The 26450-nt window shown below is 38.3% G+C and overlaps 1 protein-coding gene across 1 annotated transcript in view; it reads left to right on the top strand.

The window, feature by feature from the left end:
- The window catches only part of LOC133541099 (retinoic acid receptor alpha-A-like), a 68224-nt gene extending 46842 nt beyond the window's left edge, over positions 1–21382 (top strand). Inside the window, exons 4-9 of the mRNA XM_061884187.1 lie at positions 298–458; positions 5454–5630; positions 5709–5913; positions 7626–7693; positions 11589–11679; positions 13140–21382. Of these exons, the coding sequence (XP_061740171.1) occupies positions 298–458; positions 5454–5630; positions 5709–5913; positions 7626–7693; positions 11589–11679; positions 13140–13381 (944 nt within the window). The 3' untranslated portion in view covers positions 13382–21382. The remainder of the gene's footprint in view (positions 1–297; positions 459–5453; positions 5631–5708; positions 5914–7625; positions 7694–11588; positions 11680–13139) is intronic.
- The last annotated feature ends 5068 nt before the right edge of the window (positions 21383–26450 follow it).

Below are 26450 nucleotides of genomic sequence, written 5' to 3' on the forward strand. Positions count from 1 at the left end.
TCTATGGATTAATATATACAAAGTATAAAAATCGCAATTTTGGAGGTAAAAATTGGGTCCAAGTTGTGCAGCCTTAATATTAAGTTTCTCTTGCAAAGAGTATTTAATTGTTTTGCTTCTCAATATGCATTGTTGGGATATGTACGTAAATGGACGAGATACATTATTTAGAGTGAATAAAGTAATTTTTTTTACAATTTAAGTGAAATCAGATGGTTGGGAACCACTGCATTTAAATAGAGACATTTGAGTATGTAATACATCGACTAAACATGCCATGTTTCCTTCTGCCATCAGTGGTTCGGAATGATCGGACGAAGAAAAAGAAGGAAGAGAAGAGGCAGGTGGAAGTGGAAGTCTATGTGTTGTCAGCAGACACGGAGCAGATGATCGAGCGAGTACGGCGCGCACATCAGGACACGTTTCCCTCGCTTGGTCAGCTGGGAAAGTACACTACGGTACTCACGCTTATATTTTACTACATTACAGCGGAACCTGTTCATCTCGACAACCTGTCTATGTGGACCAACTCATCAAGTCTTAATCCACCATGTTTTAATACTAAAAACTGTTTGATGAAGTCTATGCTGATACAATAGGAGACCTAAAGGGGTCATTTCTAGGACGAACAGGGTTGTTTTTGTAGGTGTTGTAGTATTGTTAACGTAATCATTATCACTAGGTAGGCAGTGTGAAAGGACAACATCAACATGCCTACTCAGGACATTTACCGTTTTCAGTAATTTTATAGGCACCAATCGAGTTCCGTCTATTACATGGTATCGTTTCATGTAATATCAAACAATACCATATTTCGATACATTTGTCACTTGTGACGTCAAGTCATTGGCTTAAACATTTGACGAGGAAACAATTATTTAAGCAGCACTAAGAGCAGACTTTTTTTTTTCTTTTTTTATAAACCTATTTATAAATTTCAACATTTACAAACAGTTTGAAATAATAATCAAAGTAAGTACAAAAACAGTACAAAACAGCGCCAGGGGGTTGTAAATTCAAAGTAACAAATAGAATGCAAAATATATATATACTGGATATAATAGACAAAGTGCAAACCCATAGGCTCACTCAATTTCAGTAAATAACTTAAATTTAAAACACAGCATCATCGTTTTCACAGCTTTTTGGTTGTTAGAGGTAGAGAGTTTTTTAAGTAGGGCTGGGCGAGATTGGCTTTTATTAATATCTCGATATTTCTATGCCATATCGCGACATACGACATATATTTCGATATTTTGCCTTAGCCTTGAATGCACACCTGATGCATATAATCACAGCAGTATGATGATCCTATGTGTCTCCATTAAAACATTCTTCATGCTGCATTAATATATGCTTATTTTAAACTTTCATGCAGAGAGGGAAATCACAACTAAGTCAATTTACCAAAACTGTATTTATTAAATACTCTTCATTCTCTTGCGGGTGACTTTTTATATCAAAGAACAAATTAGTAGTGCTGCTACCTTTTGTAGCAACACTTCTGCTGCATACTTTGCATATTGCTGTTGTCTGCTGAATATCTTCCCGCTTGAAGCCAAACCACCGCCAGATGATGGACCCCCTGCTGTTTTTTGGGGAATTAATTGTTTTTCCTCCATTTGTGATCAGTTTCGCACCTTCTCTCTCTTGTAATCTCACTCGCACCGCTCCGCTTGCACGACCTGCCTCAGCTAATGTTAGCCATGTTGATACCTCTCTGCTCTGCTACACGCGCGACAGTATTGTTAGTCGGTAACACTTACAGTCATACTATTATTTCACATTATCAATGTAATCACGAGAGCCGAGTCGGGAGCTGGTGTTGACCATTAGACAGCTTTATTTATACACACAGAGAACGTAAGTCCAACCCAATATATATATATGTGTGTGTGTGTGTATATATATACACATATATATATATATATATACACATATATATATATATATATATATATATATATATATATGTGGAGTTCCCCAGGGTTCGGTCCTTGGCCCTGCACTCTTCAGCATCTACATGCTGCCGCTAGGTGACATCATACGCAAATACGGTATTAGCTTTCACTGTTATGCTGATGACACCCAACTCTACATGCCCCTAAAGCTGACCAACACGCCGGATTGTAGTCAGCTGGAGGCGTGTCTTAATGAAATTAAACAATGGATGTCCGCTAACTTTTTGCAACTCAACGCCAAAAAAACGGAAATGCTGATTATCGGTCCTGCTAGACACCGAACTCTATTTAATAATACAACTCTAACATTTGACAACCAAACAATTAAACAAGGCGACACGGTAAAGAATCTGGGTATTATCTTCGACCCAACTCTCTCCTTTGAGGCACACATTAAAAGCGTTACTAAAACGGCCTTCTTTCATCTCCGTAACATCGCTAAAATTCGCTCCATTCTGTCCACTAAAGACGCTGAGATCATTATCCATGCGTTTGTTACGTCTCGCCTCGACTACTGTGACGTATTATTTTCGGGTCTCCCCATGTCTAGCATTAAAAGATTACAGTTGGTACAAAATGCGGCTGCTAGACTTTTGACAAGAACAAGAAAATTTGATCACATTACGCCTGTACTGGCTCACCTGCACTGGCTTCCTGTGCACTTAAGATGTGACTTTAAGGTTTTACTACTTACGTATAAAATACTACACGGTCTAGCTCCATCCTATCTTGCCGATTGTATTGTACCATATGTCCCGGCAAGAAATCTGCGTTCAAAGGACTCCGGCTTATTAGTGATTCCCAAAGCCCAAAAAAAGTCTGCGGGCTATAGAGCATTTTCCGTTCGGGCTCCAGTACTCTGGAATACCCTCCCGGTAACAGTTCGCGATGCCACCTCAGTAGAAGCATTTAAGTCTCACCTTAAAACTCATTTGTATACTCTAGCCTTTAAATAGACTCCCTTTTTAGACCAGTTGATCTGCCGTTTCTTTTCTTTTTCTTCTATGTCCCACTCTCCCGTGTGGAGGGGGTCCGGTCCGATCCGGTGGCCATGTACTGCTCGCCTGTGTATCGGCTGGGGACATCTCTGCGCTGCTGGTCCGCCTACGCTTGGGATGGTTTCCTGCTGGATCCGCTGTGAACGGGACTCTCGCTGCTGTGTCTTGGATCCTCTTTGGACTAGACTCTCGCGACTGTGTTGTATCCATTGTGGATTGAACTTTCACAGTATCCTGTTAGACCCGGTCGACATCCATTGCTTTCCTCCTCTCTAAGGTTCTCATAGTCATCATTGTCACCGACGTCCCACTGGGTCATTATTGTCACCGATGTCCCACTGGGTGTGAGTTTTCCTTGCCCTTATGTGGGCCTACCGAGGATGTCGTGGTGGTTTGTGCAGCCCTTTGAGACACTAGTGATTTAGGGCTATATAAGTAAACATTGATTGATTGATTGATATATATATATATATATATATATATATATATATATATATATATATATATATATACACCCACCTGGCCCTCCCCCTGGTGGTCACTGGGTGTAACACAGTGCAGACAAAACAAAGCTCAGTACACAACATGACTACGTAGGATGGTGGGCGTGTTGTTACGACTTTGTGAGAAGTGGTGAGACGAGCCTGTAGTGTGATGCCCGCAACTAAAAGCAACTGCATGAGAACGTATACTCAAATATCACGATATAGTCATTTTCGAAGTCGCACAGAGACAAACCTGCGATATATCGTTAATATCGATATATCGCCCAGCCCTAATTCTAAATCTTTTTTAAAAGGCACAAAAAACAGGTTGTGTATTGAGAAACTTACATGTATGAATATAAAAATTAGCCAATAGTATAATGAGGTTGCAATGGTAAAATTCCTTTTCAATTTTTTTTTTTTTTTACACAGTGTACATCCAAATAGCACATCTTTAAAACAAAGCACAAATTTGTCATGACTATTGTTCAGAATGAAGCGACATATGCCCTGCCATAGTGATCGAGTGCTTTCACAAGTCCAAAACATGTGGTGAACAGTCTCGAAATGCATGTTACATAAGGTGCAGGTAACATCAATGTCCTTCTTGTATCTAAACATCACAGTCTTTACAGGGTAATAACAATGAAAGATTTTAAAAGATATCTCTTTGACTTTGTTGGTAAGTAAAAACCTGTTAGGAAGGGACCATGTTTTGACCCAGCAGATGTCATTCACAACATTATTCCAGAGCGCAATTACATAGGAAACAGACACACAATCATTTTGGAATAAGCTGCTGATTTTTCTGATCAAAGCAAAGTTTCCCCACAAGAGTGTCAAGTGGATCATTCACAATTTTTACAGCAGAAATAGGAGATGAGTAAGCCCTGTACAACATAACAACACCTGTTGAAATGGTATAAAATACAATGGCAAATTGTTTGGGAGTCACGGGTCCTTAAAATGTTTGAGAACACTAAGAGCAGCCTCAGACAAACAGCCTCAAGGTAATGATGTCATTGTCTATGCCAACAAAGCAAGTATGCCTGATAGAAAACACGCAAACGCACAGTAAAGCCATACGCTAGCTTGATTGTAATTTACAAGGGCTTTGCCCTATCTATGCTACTGACATTTTACATTACAATTTCAACACCTCCAAATTTGGCTATGAAATCTACAACTATGATGCACATTACAGTTAAACAGCTGGTGTGTAAGTACAATACTTACTGTGTAAACACTTTGTAGGGTGCAACATAAGACAAGACAAACATTCAGCTTCATGGCAAGTACTACATGCTAGCTTGGAAAGACACCATTGTCCAGACACTACTGCCATCTAACATCTTGAAATTGCAACTACATGCAAAGTCTACTTTATACTTGCAAATGAGATTCAGAAATGTGATAAAACAACTGGACGGCACAGTTGTCATAATCAGCTAATTTTTAAATGTTACATAAAAAAATATTTCATTACAAAAATCGTTAACAATCATTAACACACACAAAAGGACAGAAACTTGATACCGTTTAATATCAGTATCGATTTCATGCATCGGAAATTGGTACCATACCGATTCAAATGTAAAAGGTACCCATCCCTAATTATTACTGCCTAGTAACACAGTAACATAAATGTATATTTGATGACTTCCTCTTCAGTGCAAAGTAAGCTTCACAATAAAGGAATAAGAGTTTTAAGTTATAAACTGTCATGTACGAAATGTTCCTTATCATTGTAGTCAAGAAATACAACAAAACTAACTTTGTTCAAAGAGTATAAAATATATGAACACAGATGAATCTCAAAACCATGCCCAAAAATTTTTCTTTTATATTATCACTCATTCTTCTTTGGCAAAATTCACAAATAAATTTGCATACAATGGCAAGTTTGTCCATAGCTGTCGACTTAAAGGGTTTCCACTGGCGCAGGACTGGTCATTGTTCAAGGGACGGAACTGTATTGAGATAACTTGTCCCATTCTTTTTCCTGGCAGAGCAACAGCGCCGAGCATCGTGTCCCTCTTGACGTCAACCTTTGGGACAAGTTTAGTGAACTGTCCACCAAATGCATCATCAAGACAGTGGAGTTTGCCAAGCACCTGCCCGGCTTCACTACGTTAACCATTGCTGATCAGATCACTCTGCTCAAAGCCGCCTGCCTCGACATCCTGGTCTGCTACGCTCCCTAGACAAATCGATGGAAACTAAAGAAATTGAAATCATTCTAATGACTCGTTTATTTTTCTTAGATATTAAGGATTTGTACACGCTACACCCCGGACCAGGACACCATGACCTTCTCGGATGGTTTGACTCTGAACCGCACTCAGATGCACAACGCCGGCTTCGGGCCGCTGACGGACCTGGTGTTCTCCTTTGCCAGCCAGCTGCTCCCACTAGAGATGGATGATGCAGAAACAGGACTACTGAGCGCCATCTGCCTGCTATGTGGAGGTACTGCTTTGACAGAGTGTGTTGGACACTAAAATTCCGAATTGTGTTGAGAATGTCTCCCAAATTCCAATTCAGTTTAGGAATTTTCTAAATGGGGTCCCAGGGACTCAATCAAGTCCTTAAAATGGGGTCCTATTTTTTTGGAAGCGTTTTGAAAACAAATGATAAATATATGCATTATCCTGTTATATCTCATATTCTATATTGTGTTTTGGAAAAAAGTTGTCATAAAAGCTACATAATTCATTAAAAATGATAATACAATAGAAAACAAATGTGTATGCATATGTAAATGTATTCAGTTATAAACATTCATTCACATTCTTCTTTCCTTCATGGATCTAAACTTTGCCGCTACCGGTATTTTTTCTATATTTATATTGTAATATTTTCAGAATGTGTTTGTTCTATTTTTGGCTAAAGTAAAACAAGGAAAACATTATTTTTTTAGTTTTAATGCCATGATTTTCCTCCACGCGGCCCCTGTGCTAAAAATGAGTTAGACGCCCCTGTTCTATTCAGACTTGTTTTAGGGAGTGTTTTACCTCATGTACACACATTTTAATTACATCAATAAGGTGGCGACTTGTCCAGGGTGTACGCCGCCTTCCGCTTGATTGTAGCTGAGATAGGCGCCAGCGCCCCCCGCGACCCCAAAAGGGAATACGCGGTAGAAAATAGATGGATGGATGTTTTTCATCGACTGTCAAGAATGAGAGCATATTTTATAAAACAAAACATTTGATTGGTTGTATTTAACTTTCGAGTAATGGAAATGGTGGAAACACTTCATTTCTCAGAATGTTATGCTCACCGCAAGTAATAAAAAAATGAGGGAATTTGTTGTTTATTTTAGTGTTTGTAAAGTATTTGTAGTATTTAAAGCAAACCTCTATGTTGAAAATTAAAAGTTATGTCTGTCACATGTTTATAGGAAAATTATTAATTGAATACCACCACTTGTAATTCAAATTACCTCAGAATAGGTGTTTAATTGGTTATGTAGCACACAGCTTGTACCTCGAGAAACCGCGTCGCACATTGCAATCAATTAAAATGTATTTATTCTGTGCTTGGCCCCCAAAATTTTAACATGTAACATGCTTCTCAAAAAGAAAAAGTAAATTTTGGATAAATATTGTATCAAAAGCAATACAATGTACTGTTTTTTTAAGAAATGTAATAATTTAGAGCATTTATCTTGCAGAGTGGACTTATACGGTATCTCCTTTGTGCTGCTTCATAGTCAAACACACTATCAGCAGCTTGTCCTCCATTTAGATGTTATTTTAATGACCTTAGCTGGCGTTATCGACTCCTTCTACTTCAGTATGGTGCACACTAGCAGGACTGCGCTCTAATTACTTCACCAACCAGCGGTTGGAATGCACATGAGCCAAATTTTTGCTCACAACCCAAAGCACAACAATCAGCCAAGAGACAGTTCGTATCCCAAAAAAATTTAAAACTGCGGAATTCATATCCCAAGGTACCACTATTAGTAAGAGTGGTCAAAGTTAGTTGAAATATATTTTTTAACACACGATTCACCCGCATGTCCTGCGATTTTGACGAAACATGGAGCTAGATATAGTGGAATGGTGGAATTAATCGCTAGTTAACTTTTGGAGGAAAAAAAATTAGCAATCCTGATGATTAAAATGTGATTGAAAGTTCTTGTATTAATTGATCTCGCTTGCACGTGTCCACAGATCGTCAGGATTTAGAGGAGTCGGACAAAGTGGATGTTCTTCAAGAACCCCTGTTGGAAGCTTTGAAGGTTTGACATCTACATTTGAAAAAATAATGATTTTTGGTGCAAAGAAGACCTGTCGTATATTTTTTCGTGTTGCCGTCTGATTTACATTCTTCTCAGGGTCAAATATCTGTTTAGACATTTAAAACACATACGGTAATTATACATCAAGGCTCCTTCAAGTTTTACTTGTTTGTTAAAAACTATTTAGACAAAAATGTTAATTACTGAACTTGCAAAAATTAGCTTCATCTCTTAAACATTACTTAAAAAACTAATTATTTTACTTACAATATTGTAAAAAAATGTTAATTTTTTTTCCCATATGGCTTTCAAGGTGTTTTTCTCCTCCTTGCTTTACGCATTATTTGAAATACAGTATGTAATATTGACCAACAGTAATCCAGTCATAAGTTATTGTAGGATGCAAAAATATTAAAACATAGAATACATACAAAAAAAATATACCATTTGACTATGAAGATGGGGTGTAGTTGTACATCCATTCTATCCATCCATCCATTTCCTACCGCTTTTAGGAAGTGTTTTTATTACGTTTATATATATATATATATATATATATATATATAGTTCAAGGGTGGACCATGAGATGCAGAGAATGGAGGCAAGGTTAGCGATAGTGACAAAATAAAATATTTAATAAGTCAAAATGGTAACTAAGGAAGATGGGGCAAACGTGCACACCATGGGAAATATAACAAAGGTAGTCTCTCTCAGATGCTGGCAGAGAAAAGGCCAGGACGCACACAGCGTGGCAAAACTAGTCCTCAAAACAAGGAGGCTTGAAAAAACAAAAACACAACGAGGTCAAAATACACAAATATACGAGAGCAACATACCAGGGGAGCTGAATACGAGAAGAACATGTCAGAGTGGAGTTCAGGAACAATAGTCGGCAGGGACCAGCTGGCGGTGAAGCGCTTAAATACTACCGGGACGTGATTGGCAGCAGGTGTGCCTAGTGAGGGCCAATAGACTGGGGAAAAAGACTGACAAACCAGATGAGGAGGCAGGGAGAATACAACAAACACATGTTTTTTCAGTATGGAGCATTCAAGCATATTAAATGTTGCCACATGGAATACATTTAGTCGGAGACAGGAAGTGTACCTCATGACACAGTCATGCTTCTGTTTGGTAAACAGGTTAGTGGGTGTTATGGCTTGCAGTAATGCCAAGGAGAAGCCAGAGCTTGCAAATCCTTTTTAAAGTGTTCTGTTTGGGAGCATTTGGCCTTCTTTTGGCTATAACTATTCCTTGAATGAGTCAGTGCTGATAGTCTGTAAATACATGGATACAGTTTGTAATGTATAAATTGATTAAAAGGCTTTGATGTCGCTTTTGCTTGTAATTTTTATGGATGCACAAAGAGAGACAAGCAAGAACATTCAGAAGCTGCAGTACATACAGAATAGTGCTGCTAGGATCCTGATGACAGTGTGGAAATACGACCATATCACACCAACTCTCAAATCCCTTCACTGGCTTCCTGTTACACTCAGGATGGAATACAAAGTCTCCCTACTATCCCACCAGTGCCTCCATGGAAATGCCCCCCTCTACCTCAAAGAACTACTATTATCAATTTACAGTTTAACAGAATAAACCTTGTCAAATGATAAGAAACCATGTGTTAATCACAATCATTATTAATGCTTAGGTCAGATTGATCACAAAAATAAATACTAATCAAATATACTGCAAAATAAGGGATTCAAAAATTGATGAACAAAAATGTACTTTAAATTACGCAGTGCGAAAACAAATAAATGAATAAATAATAGTATCTATGTTTCTCAAATAAACTGTCATTAAAATTAAAGTAATTTTTCTGCTTAAACTTTTAGGACTTCAGCTTCAGACTTCTGTTTGTTTGAGATTGTAATTACTACCACAAGTGGTGGAAAAGTGTATTACAAATGTGGCCCAGATGAGAAACATATATTTTTTGACGGCCCTGCAGGGGGCGCTCGGGGCCCAATGGATAAAAAAAACAGTGTTTTAATCAATGCCAAAGCGTCAAATCATAGGATTAAAGCATTTGTTTATTTCGAGCATGAAAACAAGATGACACAATAACAAACACATATTTACAGTGGCACACAAAGGTTAACAAAACATTGGAAGAAGCAGAGCTTATTGAATCCTAACTCCTCTACTTTTCACAGCTATTATTAATACGTTCATTTACTTTTCTGTATTCAATCTGTAACACAAATAAACATATATGCATGAAAGATAATGCGGCCGCAGCGGTACTAAGTTGTAATACACTTTACCACCACTTGAGGCAGTAATGAAAATCTCAAAACAATCAGAAGTCTTAAGCAAAAGTCAGAGCAAATTTTCAAGTGCAAAAATTATGACTTAAGTGGTTAAGCTGTGTTTTAAGTGTCACTTTAATTGTATTGACAGCTTATTCGGGAAAAAAATATAAATGATAAATGTTGCTTATTTATTTTAGTACAACATAATTGTACAGAAAGTACATTTGTTTTTGTCAGTTATGTTTTTAGTCCATTTTTTATGCAGTTTATTTGGTTAGTACTTATTTTTCTAATCCGCTTGACCCAAGCCTAAGGTTTATGTGTTAAATAGATAATAATATTTGTGACTAACACATGCTTTTTCATTTAATTTGACAAGATGGTAAAGTGTAAGTAGGTTGAATATAATTATTGAATTAAATTAAAATCAAGAGTAAGAGTACTAATTTAGTGATAATATTTGAGTGATTAAGAACCCCTGAATTAAATGGTTACATATACCAAATTTTTCTGTTGTTTGTCTAAGAGATAGGGATGTTCCGATCAGGTTTCTGTGCTGCCGATTCTGATACCAATCATTCATGAGTGAAATAGGCCGACACGATCACATGTAATAACTGTAAATTTATATTTCAAGTTTAAAAATATCAACACAATATATAAACTAGTTTATTTTATTTCATTAAATACATTTGTTTGATCAAAACAAAGTCAATAGTACTGTATTTTTCGGACTATAAGTCACAGGTTTTTTTTTTCATAGTTTGGCCTGGGGTGCGATTTACACTCAGGAGCGACTTATGTGTGAAATTATTAACACATTACCGTAAAATATCAAATAATATTTAGCTCATTCGCGTAAGAGACTAGACGTATAAGATGTCATGGGATTTAGCAATTAGGGGTGACAGATTGTTTGATAAACGTATAGCATGTTCTATATGTTATAGTTATTTGAATGACTCTTACCATAATATGTTACATTAACATACCAGGCACCTTCTCAGTTGGTTATTTATGCGTCATATAACGTACACTTATTCAGCCTGTTGTTCACTATTCTTTATTTATTTTAAATTGCCTTTCAAATGTCTATTCTTGGTATTGGGTTTTATCAAATAAATTTCCCCCAAAAATGCGACTTATACTCCAGTGCGACGTATATATGTTTTTCCCTTCTTTATTATGCATTTTCGGCAGGTGCGACTTATACTGCGGAGCGACTTATACTCCGAAAAATATGGTACCTGATGTATTAATAAGGTTCAAGATTATTACCTTTGTAAACATTTTTAAGTTGAAACTGCTTCTTAAACATAAACATAATACTACATTGCCTCCTTAAACGAACCGTTTGCAGACATAGAATAAGGGTTATTAATGAAGTGAAGCAAAAAATTTTGCAACATTACATTGAAGCATACCCAATACATGTTATCTAGACCACAAGGAAGTGTGTTAAATGTAGATTACAATCATCATACACCTTTTTGAAGAACCCCTCTGTACCTTGAATTTGTTCAACCGTATGTTGGACGAACATCATTTCATAACTAAATGTTGATGCCTCCTGGACGTAAAGACTGGAGTGAAAATTAAGTTTTTTTTCGTCTGCTTTTTTGCTTGTCCAGATCTATGTCCGGAGGAGACGGCCTGACAAGCCCTGTATGTTTCCGAAGATCCTGATGAAGATTACTGACCTCAGAAGCATCAGTGTGAAGGGTGAGTGCTTTGCACACATTCAATAATTTAGTCTTGCTAATCAATTAGGGAAAACAATGTTTCACGCTGCATAGCGATAACAATGAAGTTAACAATACTGCAACACATGTCGACATAACATACCCAATTTTTATAGAAATTAACTTTTTGGGTGTCACATTTTATGTTTGCAAAACCAGGGCACTTTATTATTGGATGTCTTACAGCAGTGGTTCTCAAATGGGGGTACGCGTACCCCTGGGGGTACTTGAAGGTATGCCAAGGGGTACGTGTGATTTTTTTTTTTTAAATATTCTAAAAATAGCAACAATTCAAAAATCCTTTATGAATGTATTCATTTAATAATACTTCCACAAAATATGAATTTAAGTTCATAAACTGTGAAAAGAAATGAAACAATGCAATATTCAGTGTTGACTGCTAGATTTTTTTTGTGGACATGTTCCATACATATTGATGTTAAAGATGTATTTTTTTGTGAAGAAATGTTTAGAATTAAGTTGATGAATCCAGATGGATCTCTGTTACAATCCCCAAAGAGGGCACTTTAAGTTGATGATTACTTCTATGTGTAGAAATCTTTATTTAAAATTGAATCACTTGTTTATTTCTCAACAAGATTTTAGTTATTTTTATATCTTTTTTTCCAAATAGTTAAAAAAAGACCACTACAAATGAGCAATATTTTGCACTGTTATACAATTTAATAAATCAGAAACTGATGAAATAGTGCTGTATTTTTCTTCTTTATCTCTTTATTTTTAACTAAAAATGCTTTGCTCTGATTAGGGGGTACTTGAATTAAAAAAATGTTCACAGGGGGTACATCACTTAAAATAGGTTGAGAACCACTGTCTTAGAGCACAAGTTAGTCCTCTGGCCCAATGTTTCCACTACAAAGGGGCCTAGGGACCACTCAAATATTAACACTAAATCAGTAGTCTTACTTTTAATCATATTTAATAATTATATCTGAACTACTTACAGTTTAACAGAATAAACCTTGTCAAAGCATATAGACCCATTTGTTAACTACAAATATTATTACCAAAGCATTGTCTGCCACCCGAGCGCCTCCCAAAGGAGGTGTTTCAGGCATGTCCGACCGGTAGGAGGCCACGGGGAAGACCCAGGACACGTTGGGAGGACTATGTCTCCCGGCTGGCTTGGGAACGCCTCGGGATCCTTAGGGAGTATCTGGACGAAGTGGCTGGGGAGAGGGAAGTCTGGGCTTCCCTGCTTAGGCTGCTGCCCCCACGACCCAACCTCGGATAAGACTGAAGACCTGCTGTGTTTAATTAAATGTTCCCTCGTTTATCCTTAATTTGACTGTAATAGTTGCTCAGGTTGTTATGCCTCGGAGGAATGCTCTGCTCTGTGAAAGATTAGAATGTTGCTACGCTGGATGAGCGAAGTTAGGCACATACTGTGACCCCTCTTTCCACACTCGTGTCTCTTAGGCGCAGAGCGAGTGATCACGCTGAAAATGGAGATACCGGGTTCCATGCCGCCACTCATCCAGGAGATGCTGGAGAACTCTGAGGGACTGGAAGGCCAAGGCGCCGCAGGAGGAAAAGGAAGAGACAGAGTCGCTCGAGAACAGGAAGAGACCGAGCTCCCAAATTCCCCTAACCTGTCCCCGATCTCAGTCCTCTCTCCCAGCCGCAGTCCACCATCGAGCTCTGGCTCTTACTCCACCTGAAGCTCCACTCCTAAAGTACCTCCACCTTGCACAGCACTGCACCAACCACACCACAGACGGAGGTGTGTCACCTGCATTTCGTCAATGGAGGTGTGTGCACAGCATTACTTGGACTGTGTTGCGTTATGGACTTGGCCTTGAATTTATTCTGGAATTTGGACATTGTTGATGCTTATTTGGTGCATATCACTTTTAAAGGGGAACTGCAATTTTTGGGGAATTTTGCCTAACATTCCCAATCCCTATGTAAGACAAGAACACGCTTTTCTTTTTTGTATGCATTGTAAGTCGTAAAACACGGGATTTACGAGGTGGCTAATAATGCAGCCAATAGGAATGCAATATTCCAACTATAAAGCCCTCTAAAAACATCCAAAAACATCCATTCACATCTCGTGACCTGAATATTACCCAGGTATTAGCGATATTGTTATTATAAGTGCTGACACAGACAAACTATTTTACTTGCTACAGTATTGACAAACTGAGCTGCTGCTTCTTCTTTTTGTTAAGCGATCCCGACCTCTGCACAGGACTCGCAAAGATTGTCTGCTTGACCGCAGATATTCGTAAGTCCTGCGGTAGTGCAGGTTAACCCCCGACACCGAGAGCACCATCAATGCTTGGCAATTGCGTACAATGTTAGGAAAAGGTTGCGCCCGTCACACACAAAAGAATAGCCGTTGCACATGCACAAAATCCCTCCGTTTGCAAAGGCACCAACCTTGCTTGCCGCAGATTTTATCACAGACGCAGAGGCAAGATGACCAGAAGCAGCAGGTTCCTGAGGGTTGACGTCTCCTGGGCTATGTAGCGGCCTTAACACTGCTGGGTACCAGACCTGTCCGCCATTGATGGCCCTACCAGGAACCGAACATTCCAAACGGCATAGCCCTGACACTACCACGCTGCCACCGCCCCGACTACGCTGAGGAAGGGTTGGAGTTTTACAGGGATGCGTCTGAGTTTGCAAAAGTATATCATAAATCATGCCTTTTACCTGGATAGTAGAAGGATGTGGACATAAACCGACAAGTTGGTCCATTATGACATTAAACTTAGACCTGGAGATGATGAGAAACTACAAAAAAGATGCTTGTTTTCGCCCACTTTAAAAAAAAAAAAAAAAAACCTACGTTAGGATTACGATTAATTCTTCATCTAAACGGAAAGATATGAACATCCCATCAGTTGTTATCCCAGCAATAGTAAGTGATTGTTTTATTATTTTCATAGGTAGCAATATTGCTACATGATGCTTAGTGTTTCACTAAAGATGGATCTGCTTATCACTCAGCTTCTAAAACTCGGAGATTATATTCAGGCTCAAAAATTTAAGGTTCTGGATCAGACCTGGCCAATTATTTTGACTCGGGGGCCAAATTTACAGAAAAAAATATGCCTGGGGGCCGGTATATCTGATTTTTAGGAACACTAATACAAAACCTCTCAATTATGTCTGATTGAATGCTAAAAACATTATGACAGACTGCCTTAAAAAACATAATGGAATTTTTAATTTTTTTATGAAGGATAAAACACTGAATATTGACAACACACATTTTACAATCAAGTGAAACGCAACAAAAATGCAACAAACTGTGAAATATGAACGCAAAGGGTACAAAATAAACCCACCTACAATCTGATACATCATTTGCATAATTTCCCCCAGGGATCAATAATCTATTGTATTCTAATCTATTGTATATATCACTAAGCTTTAGAACTTTGTTGTGAAAATCTCCTTCCGCGTCCGTGGAAACGCTTCCCGCTAACACTGCTTGGTGCCTCGTCTGAGCTGCTGTGACGTAGATGACCATAGCAACTAATTAGATGACCATAGTAACTAGTATATCATCCATAAACTCACATTCCAAGCATTGAAATACTTTGTATAGTTAAAGTCTTACGGTCATTAGAAAACATCACTGCACATCATAATGGCAGCTACACTTTCCTTCTTGAACATCTAAAAAAATGACTTGGGAATGTCCGGCAGGCCGGATTGAAAAGCTAAACGGGCCACCTGTGGCCCCCGGGCCTTACTTTGCCCAGGTTTGTTCTGGATAATAATTTGTCACAAAGTAGTCCCTTTCTTTCCCAAAGTCTGCCATGAGTAATCCTGTTGTTGTTGTTGAAGATAAAAAGCGAACGTTGTGATGCTTCTGAAATTTATAAGCTGCCGAAAGCTTGAAATGAGCAAAATATTTAATTAGAATAGTTTTTTATTGCCAAGCATGTTCCCACTTACAAGGAATTTGTCTTGGAATGTTGGTGCAAAAACAGCTAGCATAAGAAATAAGGCCAAGATAGGCAAGATTTAAATAAAATTAAATAAGATGGGAGGAGTAAAAGGCAATATCTAAAGTAGAACTTAAGGACCTCAAATACATATATATTTACAAAATACATATTTAAATATTACATGTTATGACTGGTACTATATAATATATACTGTATATACTTAAAGGTGGTTTTTGGAGCAGTTCATAGGGCGACATTGTTAGCCGACTTCTGCTAGTGTTTATTTACGATTTAGAATGCATCAAAAAAAGAAAAACATATGTTCTGTCACATAAGGATTGTGAATATAAGCAAAGTTTAAAAAAAAAAAAAGTACAGTTCCCCTCTAAGCAAATGTTGTACATTTCATCAAATGTATATTTATGTTGTTTAGATTTATGAACTAAATATGAGTAATTAATTTTTCACGTTTTAAATCGGTCAAAAACACACCTGTGTTGACCAGCCCAAGTCCTGGTCTACCAAATTCTTATGCGTCCACTAACACGGTGGACCACTTTTATCGACATCACGTTTGAGATCCAAATTTGTGTTAAAAATGGCTACGTTTATGTTAGTATATTCAACCTCATTATTATCATCGCTTACAAGTGGGCCATTTCACCGAATCGGTGCCATTTGCTTGTTTCTAAATAAACTTACATTTCTGTCCATTTTTCAGCTGCTAATTTCTTAATACTAATACAAACCCTGTTTCCATATGAGTTGGGAAATTGTGTTAGATGTAAATATAAACAGAATACAACAATTTTCAAATCATTTTCAACCCATATTCAGTTGAATATGCTACAAAGACAACATATTTGATGTTCAAACTGATAAAAAAAAAAAAGAATTCAAATAATCATTCACTTTAGAATTTGATGCCAGCAACATGTGACAAAGAATTTGGGAAAGGTGGCAATAAATACTGATTAAGTTGAGGAATGCTCATCAAACACTTATTTTGGAACATCCCACAGGTGTGCAGGCTAATTGGGAACAGTTGGGTGCCATAATTGGGTGTAACAGCAGCTTCCATGAAATGCTAAGTAATTCACAAACAAGGATGGGGCGAGGGTCACCAATTTGTAAGCAAATTGTTAAACAGTTTTACAACAACATTTCTCAACAAGCTATTGCAAGGAATTTAGGGATTTTACCATCTGCGGTCCGTAAAATCATCACAAAGTTCAGAGAATCTGGAGAAATCACTGCACGTAAGCGATGATATTATGGACATTTGACCCCTCAGGCGGTACTGCATCAAAAACCGACATCCGTGTGTAAAGGATATCACCACATGGGCCCAGGAACACTTTATAAAACCACTGTCAGTAACTACAGTTGGTCGCTACATCTGTAAGTGCAAGTTAAAACTCTACTATGCAAAGCGAAAGCCATTTATCAACAACACCCAGGAACGCCGCCGGCTTCGCTGGGCCCGAGCTCATCTAAGATGGACTGATGCAAGGTAGAAAAGTGTTCTGGAGGAAAATAACCATCCGGATTGTTATAGGAGCAAAGTTCAAAAGCCAACATCTGTGATGGTATGGGGGTGTATTAGTGCTCAAGGCATGGGTAACTTACACATCTGTGAAGGCACCATTAATGCTGAATGGTCCATACAGGTTTTGGAGCAACATATGTTGTCATCCAAGCAACGTTATCATGGACGCCCCTGCTTATTTCAGCAAAACAATGCCAAGCCACGTGTTACAACAGCGTGGCTTTGTAGTAAAAGAGTGCGGGTACTTTCCTGGCCCGCCTGCAGTCCAGACATGTCTTCCATCGAAAATGTGTGGCGCATTATGAAGCGTAAAATACGGCAACAAGACCCCGGACTGTACATCAAGCAAGAATGGTAAATGATTCCACTTTCAAAGCTTCAACAATTAGTTTCCTCAGTTCCAAAACTTTTATTGAGTGTTGTTAAAAGAAAAGGTGATGTAACACAGTGGTGAACATGCCCTTTCCCAACTACTTTGGCAGGTGTTGCAGCCATGAAATTCTAAGTTAATTATTATTTGCACAAAAAAAAAGTTTGAGTTTGAACATCAAATATCTTTGTAGTGCATTCAACTTAATATGGGTTGAAAAGGATTTGCTAATCATTGTATTCCGTTTATATTTACATTCAACACAATTTCCCAACTCATATGGAAACGGGGTTTGTAATATAATGTTGAGCTTGCGACTTCATTATTGTACAAGCTTTTTTCTTGGCCAAAGATGACTCATTTGAGTAACAGGAGGGAGTTTTAGGAATAGAATTCACAAACACATGTATGGCATTTATGCTGACATTAGTCATTCAACAAAATGTATTTTAAAAACCAGTAACAACAGTATTTTAGGTAACAGGATTTGTACTGCTACTGAGATTTTAACAACTCTCCCCCTTGATGGAAAATGAGTGAATTTACCTTCCCTTGGTCTCAGAAGTGTTTTCATGCACTCTCATCTCATCATCGACTATCGACATAAACCACCCTTCTCGATCGGAATGTTTACATTAAGCATTTTTATTCCGGTTAGGCTTTTAATCCAATTAATTGTGTCCATGTGAACATAGCTAGTGATGCAACTTTCTAAGGATATTCCACATTTTTTAGTGGGTTACAGTGAAAACTCAAAAACACACCAAAAATGTGAAAATAAACAAATGTAGAATACATTTCTGAAGGATTTCAATGATTATATTTCATGTACAATCTTCATTTTAGGAAGCGGGGAGAGACAACACGCTATTTGTGTCAGTGTTTAAAGTAAGGAGTTTAATTTACAAAAGTTTATTTTTTGACACTTATTTATGTAACTGAAAGTTTTGCATTTTATTTTTTCAGCACAATGTGTGTATAAAAATTCCGTGTAGAAAAATTGAGGTTAAAAAAATTAATTGTATAAAAATCCTGTGTGTAAATCAAAAACTTCAGTGCGTGTTTAGAAACTCAGTGTACGAAAATTCAGCGTAAAAAAATTCAGTGTGTGTTTAAAAATTCTGCGTTAAAAATAAAGTTGTGTATAAATTACATTTAAAACAATTCAGTGCTTAAAAAAATCAGTGTATGTGTTTAAAAATTCAGCCTAAAAAAATTGTGTAAAAATTCTATTGAAAATATTTGTGCTGAAAAATTCAGTGCATGTTTAAAAATAGAGCATAAAAAATTCTGTGTAAAACTAAAATAAAATAAAAATGCTGTGCTCAAAAATTCATTGTGAGTGTTTATAATTCAGTGTATGAAAATCCAGCATAAAAAAAATGGTGTAAAACTTCAGAAAAATTCCGTGTGTGTGTGTGTATAAAAACTGAGTAGAAAAATAAAAAGATTCAGTGTGTCAAAATTAAATTTGAGAGAATTTTGTGCTGAAAAATTTGGTGTTTAAAAATAAAATGTATACATTTTCAGCAAAAAATAATTCAGTGTGTAAAACTACAATTTTAAAAAATACAACGCTGTGTTTGGAAATTCAGCGTAAAAAAAATTCAGTGTGTAAAATTCAGCGTAAAAAAATTCATTTGTAAAAAAAATAGTGTATAAAAATTCAGTGTAAATAATTCAGTGTGAAACTAAAATAAAAAAAATGCAGTGCTCAAAAATTCAGTATATAATAATTCAGTGTATGAAAATCCAGCGTAAAATAATTCAATGTGTAAAACAAGTTTAAAAAAATTCAGTGTGTGTTTAAAAATAAAGTGTAGAAAAATTCAGCGTAAAATAATTCAGTGTGTAAAAAAAAAATGCAGTGCTCAAAAATTCAGTGTGCGTGTTTAAAAATTCAATGTATGAAAATTCAGCGTTAAAAAATTGTGTAAAAATTCAGTGCATATATTTAAAAATTCAGCTTATGAGAATTCACCGTAAAAAAAAATTAATTGTGTAAAAGTTCAATTTAAAACAATTTCTTGTTGAAAAATTCAGTGCTTGTGTTTGAAAATAAAGTGTATAAAAATTCAGTGCTCACTTCCAGTAAATTAAGACCGAAGCAATGAATCCTGTCTCAGAACCATCAGGTGTCAAATTTGAAGTCCTGTGAACAGCATAAAAAAGGCAGTTAATTGGGTTACTTGGGCATTAATAAAACCATCATTAACACTTCAATGCTGGATTTTTTTCAAACTATAGAAATGATTCAAACGGTTGAAACCCGCACTAGACTCTGAATTTTTTTCGATGGATTTTTAAACACGCATTTTACTAAAAATAAATTGTTCAATGTAAATACAAATTTTTACAAAATTAGAACCCAAATTGGCCCTAGTGTGTGAATGTGAGTGTGAATGTTGTCTCTTTATCTGTGTTGGCCCTGCGATGATTTGGCGATTTGTCCAGGGTGTACCCCGCCTTCCGCCCGTTTGTAGCTGAGATAGGCGCCAGCGACCCCAAAAAGGGATTAAGCGGTAGAAAATGGATGGATGGATGGATGGATAGAACGCAAAAAACTCAGTTACATACATTCAGTGTCAAAAAAGATTTTGTAATGGACACAAATTAACTTCCATATTTACGTCGTTTATAAGAATATTTTGAATATTATTTATCAAATATGCAATCATTTCAATGTGCAGGACACTTGGTTAAAAAAAACGTTATCGTTACTTTATACTTTACACAAAAGGAAGCGTTTGGGTGGAATGGCCAAACTGTCGTCCCGACTTGCAAGCAGTGACTTCCTGTTCAGTGCGAAGTAAGCATCAAAATAAAAGCATGGAATTTTTATCCTGAAACGAACCAAATGCACCTTTTTATTTTCTGATATTGCCATCCGCTGGAAAGAAAAATTTGCGCATGTACCAAATGTCAACACAAACGGGCTTTATGACGGATTATCTCCCCGTGTAGACGATAACCCTCTTATGCATTTTCTCTGATGAGAAGCCATGTGCGTTATGCAAAATCCATATGTGTGTATATATATATATATATATATATATATATAGTAAGTACAAGATGCTGTGACAGATAGACTGTGATAGAAGATATTTTCCTAAATCCACATTGTGTCTCCTCAAAGTAACACTGCCAAGAGTTCTTCCAAGGATAGACACACAACCTCACGCTGTGGAAAAATCTATTTTCCAAGCTCACAAAAATGAAAGAAAAAGAAAAAAAGCCGATCCTGTGAGACTTTGTACAGTAGCGTATGTTGGAAAGCTACACGGGTCATGACTGATACTGCGAGTGCATGTCTTACACATCTGAAAATGAAGCGTATCGTTTGTGTATCGCACTGCCTGACTTTGATACTGCCTGGTACAGATCTTTATACAATCCCCGGGTTTTCCCTATTAAAGGGGACCTGGTATTACCGCTACACACGGGAATATTATCTGCTATAAGGAATGCATGATTCACTTTTTTGTAAATATATCTCACACTGTACTGTCATCTTTAAATTCCTCCCCCCTCTTCTAAAATAAACCTTGTTTTTTTGTTAGTACTCTGTTCAAAAAGGTCCGTAGGAAACCCGACACAATGCATAAGAAGGTTGCTGAAAATTGAAATATTCCCCCAAAACATGTTTTATAGAGAATATGTAGTTTTACATGCAATGAAAAAAACATAAATGGTGAATGAAATGGATAAAAATACAAGTTCTGTATTGAATTCACTGGTGTTTCTTCATCGTCTTTATCAAAGTGCTGACGCACACATTTTCCGTAATTTGCAGTCGTACTCAATAAAAAAAAAAAAGCACAGATTGAGTCACCAAGGAGTGTGATTTCTTTGTTTGGGCACTACATTCCGCAGATTGATATACGGGCAGACCGTCTACAGTGATGTATCAATTTGGGAGTATTTTGAGCCCCATCTGGTTTTACTCGCTTGCAATTGCTTTAGAGTGTTGAGTATCTTAAAATTTGTTTCCAGTAGGGCTGGAAATGTATTAATATCTATATATTTTTAGGCCATGTCACGATACACAATATATATCTCCATATTTTGCCTCAGCCTTGAATGAACACTTGATACATATAATGACAGCAGTATGATGATTCTGTGTGTCTACATTAAAACATTCCTCTTCAAACTGCATTAATATGTGCCCATTTTAAACTTTCATGCAGAGAGAGAAATCACAACTAAGTCAATTTACCAAAACTGTATTTATTAAACTGTTATTAAGCAGTGGCACAAACATTCATGTCATTTCCAAAACAGAAAGTGCAAGATTGTCAGAGACAATTTAAAACAAGCTGTTAGTGCACTTTAGTGCATGATGTCACTAAGATGATGTGACGGACTTCCTGCCGTCACCGTGTGGGTTGCTGTGACACTCGATACAAGACGGATCGTAGCAGGTTTGACTGATTTATTATTTCTATAAACCTGTCATTTTCCTGCCATTCGGTCACGCCACTTTCTGGCACGCGGGCTCTTCCTGCTGGTCGCAGCACACCTTTCGGTGTCAGCTGTCTGCGTCTGTTGCGGGGGCTCATCTCGCTCTCGGTCTCGCTCGTCGTGCTCGTGGTCTTCGGTTGCAGTGGTTTCCTTGCCTACTTCTGCCCCGATTGTTCCTCCTTCCCCCTTTTTGTACTGCAACAGCAGATGCAGAGATTGAGCACAGGTGTGTCGCTTACGCACCTGACGTCTCGTCTCGATTACTGTAACGTATTATTTTCGGGTCTCCCCATGTCTAGCATTAAAATATTACAGTTGGTACAAAATGCGGCTGCTAGACTTTTGACAAGAACTAGAAAGTTTGATCATATTACGCCTGTGCTGGCTCACCTGCACTGGCTTCCTGTGCACTTAAGATGTGACTTTAAGGTTTTACTACTTACGTATAAAATACTACACGGTCTAGCTCCATCCTATCTTGCCGATTGTATTGTACCATATGTCCCGGTAAGAAATCCGCGTTCAAAAGACTCCGGCTTACTAGTGATTCCTAGAGCCCAAAAAAAGTCTGCGGGCTATAGAGCGTTTTCCGTTCGGGCTCCAGTACTCTGGAATGCCCTCCCAGTAACAGTTCGAGATGCTACCTCAGTAGAAGCATTTAAGTCTCACCTTAAAACTCATCTGTATACTCTATCCTTTAAATAGACCTCCTTTTTAGACCAGTTGATCTGCCGCTTCTTTTCTTTCTCCTATGTCCCCCCCTCCCTTGTGGAGGGGGTCCGGTCCGATGACCATGGATGAGTCGAGACCCAGGATGGACCCCTCGTCGGGACCCAGGATGGACCACTCGCCTGTATCGATTGGGGACATCTCTACGCTGCTGATACGCCTCCGCTTGAGATGGTCTCCCGTGGACGGGACTCTCGCTGCTGTCTTGGATCCGCTTTGAACTGAACTCTCGCGGCTGTGCTGGAGCCACTATGGATTGAACTTTCACAGCATCATGTTAGACCCGCTCGACATCCATTGCTTTCGGTCCCCTAGAGGGGGGGGGTTGCCCACATCTGAGGTCCTCTCCAAGGTTTCTCATAGTCAGCATTGTCACTGGCGTCCCACTGGATGTGAATTCTCCCTGCCCACTGGGTGTGAGTTTTCCTTGCCCTTTTGTGGGTTCTTCCGAGGATGTTGTAGTCGTAATGATTTGTGCAGTCCTTTGAGACATTTGTGATTTGGGGCTATATAAATAAACATTGATTGATTGATTGATTGACTTGGTTGGCTGCAGCGTCGCTCTGAGTGCGTCCCGCTTCTTCTCTCCGCCGCATGCCCCGCCTCCTGGCCGCCATCTGGGGTAGGACCGGCGTTTGTCCTATCCCGCTGTTGGCTCGTCGGCTCCGTCTCTCCACAGATGACATATCAAAACAACACTAAATTAAAGTGCACTTTTTGTACAGAACGCCACTGCAATAGTTTAAAACAAATAAAGTGCACTTTTGGGCATGATGTCACTCAAGATATTTCAATAAGTGCCAAATAAAAATTAGCTGCATAATAGGAACTCAAATAGTGTATGTCCTTCGCTATGTGGTAGATTCCTGCGGACATTATCCCCTTCGTTGACTATTTTTTTCATACAGTGTTGACGTGGAAATGGTTGCTTTGGCATTTTGGTGGTGTGGCACCGAACGGAGATGTTGACATGCAGAGTTTCAATCACTCTTCATTCTCTAACAGGTGACTTTTCAAATGATGCTACATATTAGCAGTAATGCTACTTTTTGTAGCAACGCTTTTGCCCTACACTTGACATATTACGGTTGTCTGTTCAACATATTCCTGCTTGAAGCCAAACCACCGCCACACGATATACCCCCTGCTGTTTTTCTTGGGAATTAATTCTTCCTTCTGTTATGATCCGCTGCCCCGGGTCATATCATATTCTGGTTTTGTTCCGTTTTTGTACTATATTCTGTTAGTGTTTGACTTCCTTAGTTCCTGGTTTGTTCTGTTACCATAGTCACGCAATTGTTTTCACCTGTCACTTGCTCCTGACACGCACCTGTGGTTACCGATTGCTGCCCTGATTTAAGCCTGCCTCCTTGGTTCTCTTGTTCTCGCTTCTTAGTTTGTGCTACATGCAGTTTGTGTTTCACAAGTGACGACTCGGTTTCTGTATCTAGACTCGCTAGCTTCCGCACTAAGCCTTTTGAGTTTTCTACCTCCCATGCTAGCTCTTTGTTTCGCCTTTTGTGCTTAGTGCAAGTTTTTCTGTTCTTGGTCTGTTTTAAGTTTTAATAAATCATTATTTCTTACCTTTACACTGTGAACTGCATCCAGAGAGAACGCACCCGCATCACGATGCCCCGAAGTCGTTACACCTTCCTTTGTTACCAGATTTGCACTCTCTTTCTCTCATATTACCGCTCCTTTAGCACCACAGCTAACGTTAACATGCCGCTACCTCTCTGCTCCCCGAGGGCATATACGTATGTGACGTATGTAAGAAGGTGCGCTTGTTAGACAAGAAAGAGTGGGAAGAGCCTGTAGTGTAATGCCCGCAGCTAAAAGCAACTGCGAGAGAACGTATACTCTGTATATCACTTCTTATATCGCACAGAGACAAACCCGGGATAAATTTGACCATGTGGAGTGGGGCTTTCCACAATTTTCAGCAAGCTGCATTGCAAAATGATTACCCCTCTCCTCTTCTCCTATATTAGCTCCACCCAGGAATAGGGCCATATGAATTCCTTCCCTTCTGTAGCTGCCTACTCCAATATAAATGAAGTACTGGTCTTGTGAGTATAAACCTTTTATGCAAAACCAACTTTTCTTTTGTACTTGTTGGTGTGTTTGGGATCTGCAAAAAACAAAACAAAACGGTGCGTCCTGAAGAGATGGTCAGAATGCGGTTCGAAAACATAATCTATGCAACATTTTGACCAAAGAACCACCATTATATGTTATGTAGACCACAACGAAGGGTTTTTAATGTAGAAAATTATAGTATGGCCCCCTTTAATTGCAATTACTTATTATGACCAGTAGGTGTCGCCAAAACCCAAATGAACACTCCACTTTAAAGGCCTAAATCTGTCATAAGGTTAGTGTTTTCATACCTTTTGTTTTCTCAGTTGCTTCACCTGATCAAACCTTGTCTAACATTCTACACTAAAAATGATAAAAGCATGTACAAACCGAAAACCAATGAAGTTGGCACTTTGTGTAAAAGTTGCAATGTTGACTAATAAAACAAAGCTGTTTTTTTTTTTCTTTCAAACTGTCATTGCTCAAAACATAATATTCAATCAAAATCAATTTTATTATAAATTATTGACCCATCCAAGGTTCCGATTACGTCACATCAAATTGAAAAATATTTTTGGTGAAGGGTTTTGCATATTTTGTGTGTTTGCAATGAAAAACAGTTTTGTTTGACCAAAAATAGGCATAAAACAAACAAACAAAAAAACAACATGAAAAAAACTAAAACATTTTGAAATGAGGAATAGATCTGAGGTTGATGTAGACTCCAGAGATTTAAGCGTTAAATATAAAATGTATGTATGCCCTGGCACACCATTTATCATCATTTCATGACCCAAGCAAAACACTTTTTAGACTTTTGTACTGAAATAAATACACCTACAACTTATTGAATAAAATCATAGAGGTTTGGAGTAAGTAGAACATTCTGAGAAATGAAGTGTGTTTCAATCAATCAATCAATCAATGTTTATTTATATAGCCCCAAATCACAAATGTCTCAAAGGACTGCACAAATCATTACGACTACAACATCCTCGGAAGAACCCACAAAAGGGCAAGGAAAACTCACACCCAGTGGGCAGGGAGAATTCACATTCAGTGGGACGCCAGTGACAATGCTGACTATGAGAAACCTTGGAGAGGACCTCAGATGTGGGCAACCCCCCCCCTCTAGGGGACCGAAAGCAATGGATGTCGAGCGGGTCTAACATGATACTGTGAAAGTTCAATCCATAGTGGCTCCAAGACAGCAGTGAGAGTCCCGTCCACAGGAAACCATCTCAAGCGGATCAGCAGCGTAGAGATGTCCCCAACCGATACAGGCGAGCGGTCCATCCTGGGTCCCGACGAGCGGTCCATCCTGGGTCTCGACTCTGGACAGTCAGTACTTCATCCATGGTCATCGGACCGGACCCCCTCCACAAGGGAGGGGGGGACATAGGAGAAAGAAAAGAAGCGGCAGATCAACTGGTCTAAAAAGGAGGTCTATTTAAAGGCTAGAGTATACAGATGAGTTTTAAGATGAGACTTAAATGCTTCTACTGAGGTAGCATCTCGAACTGTTACCGGGAGGGCATTCCAGAGTACTGGAGCCCGAACGGAAAACGCTCTATAGCCCGCAGACTTTTTTTGAGCTCTAGGAATCACTAATAAGCCGGAGTCTTTTGAAC

This window comes from Nerophis ophidion, linkage group LG23 (assembly GCF_033978795.1).
Source record: "Nerophis ophidion isolate RoL-2023_Sa linkage group LG23, RoL_Noph_v1.0, whole genome shotgun sequence".
NCBI lineage: Eukaryota > Metazoa > Chordata > Actinopteri > Syngnathiformes > Syngnathidae > Nerophis > Nerophis ophidion.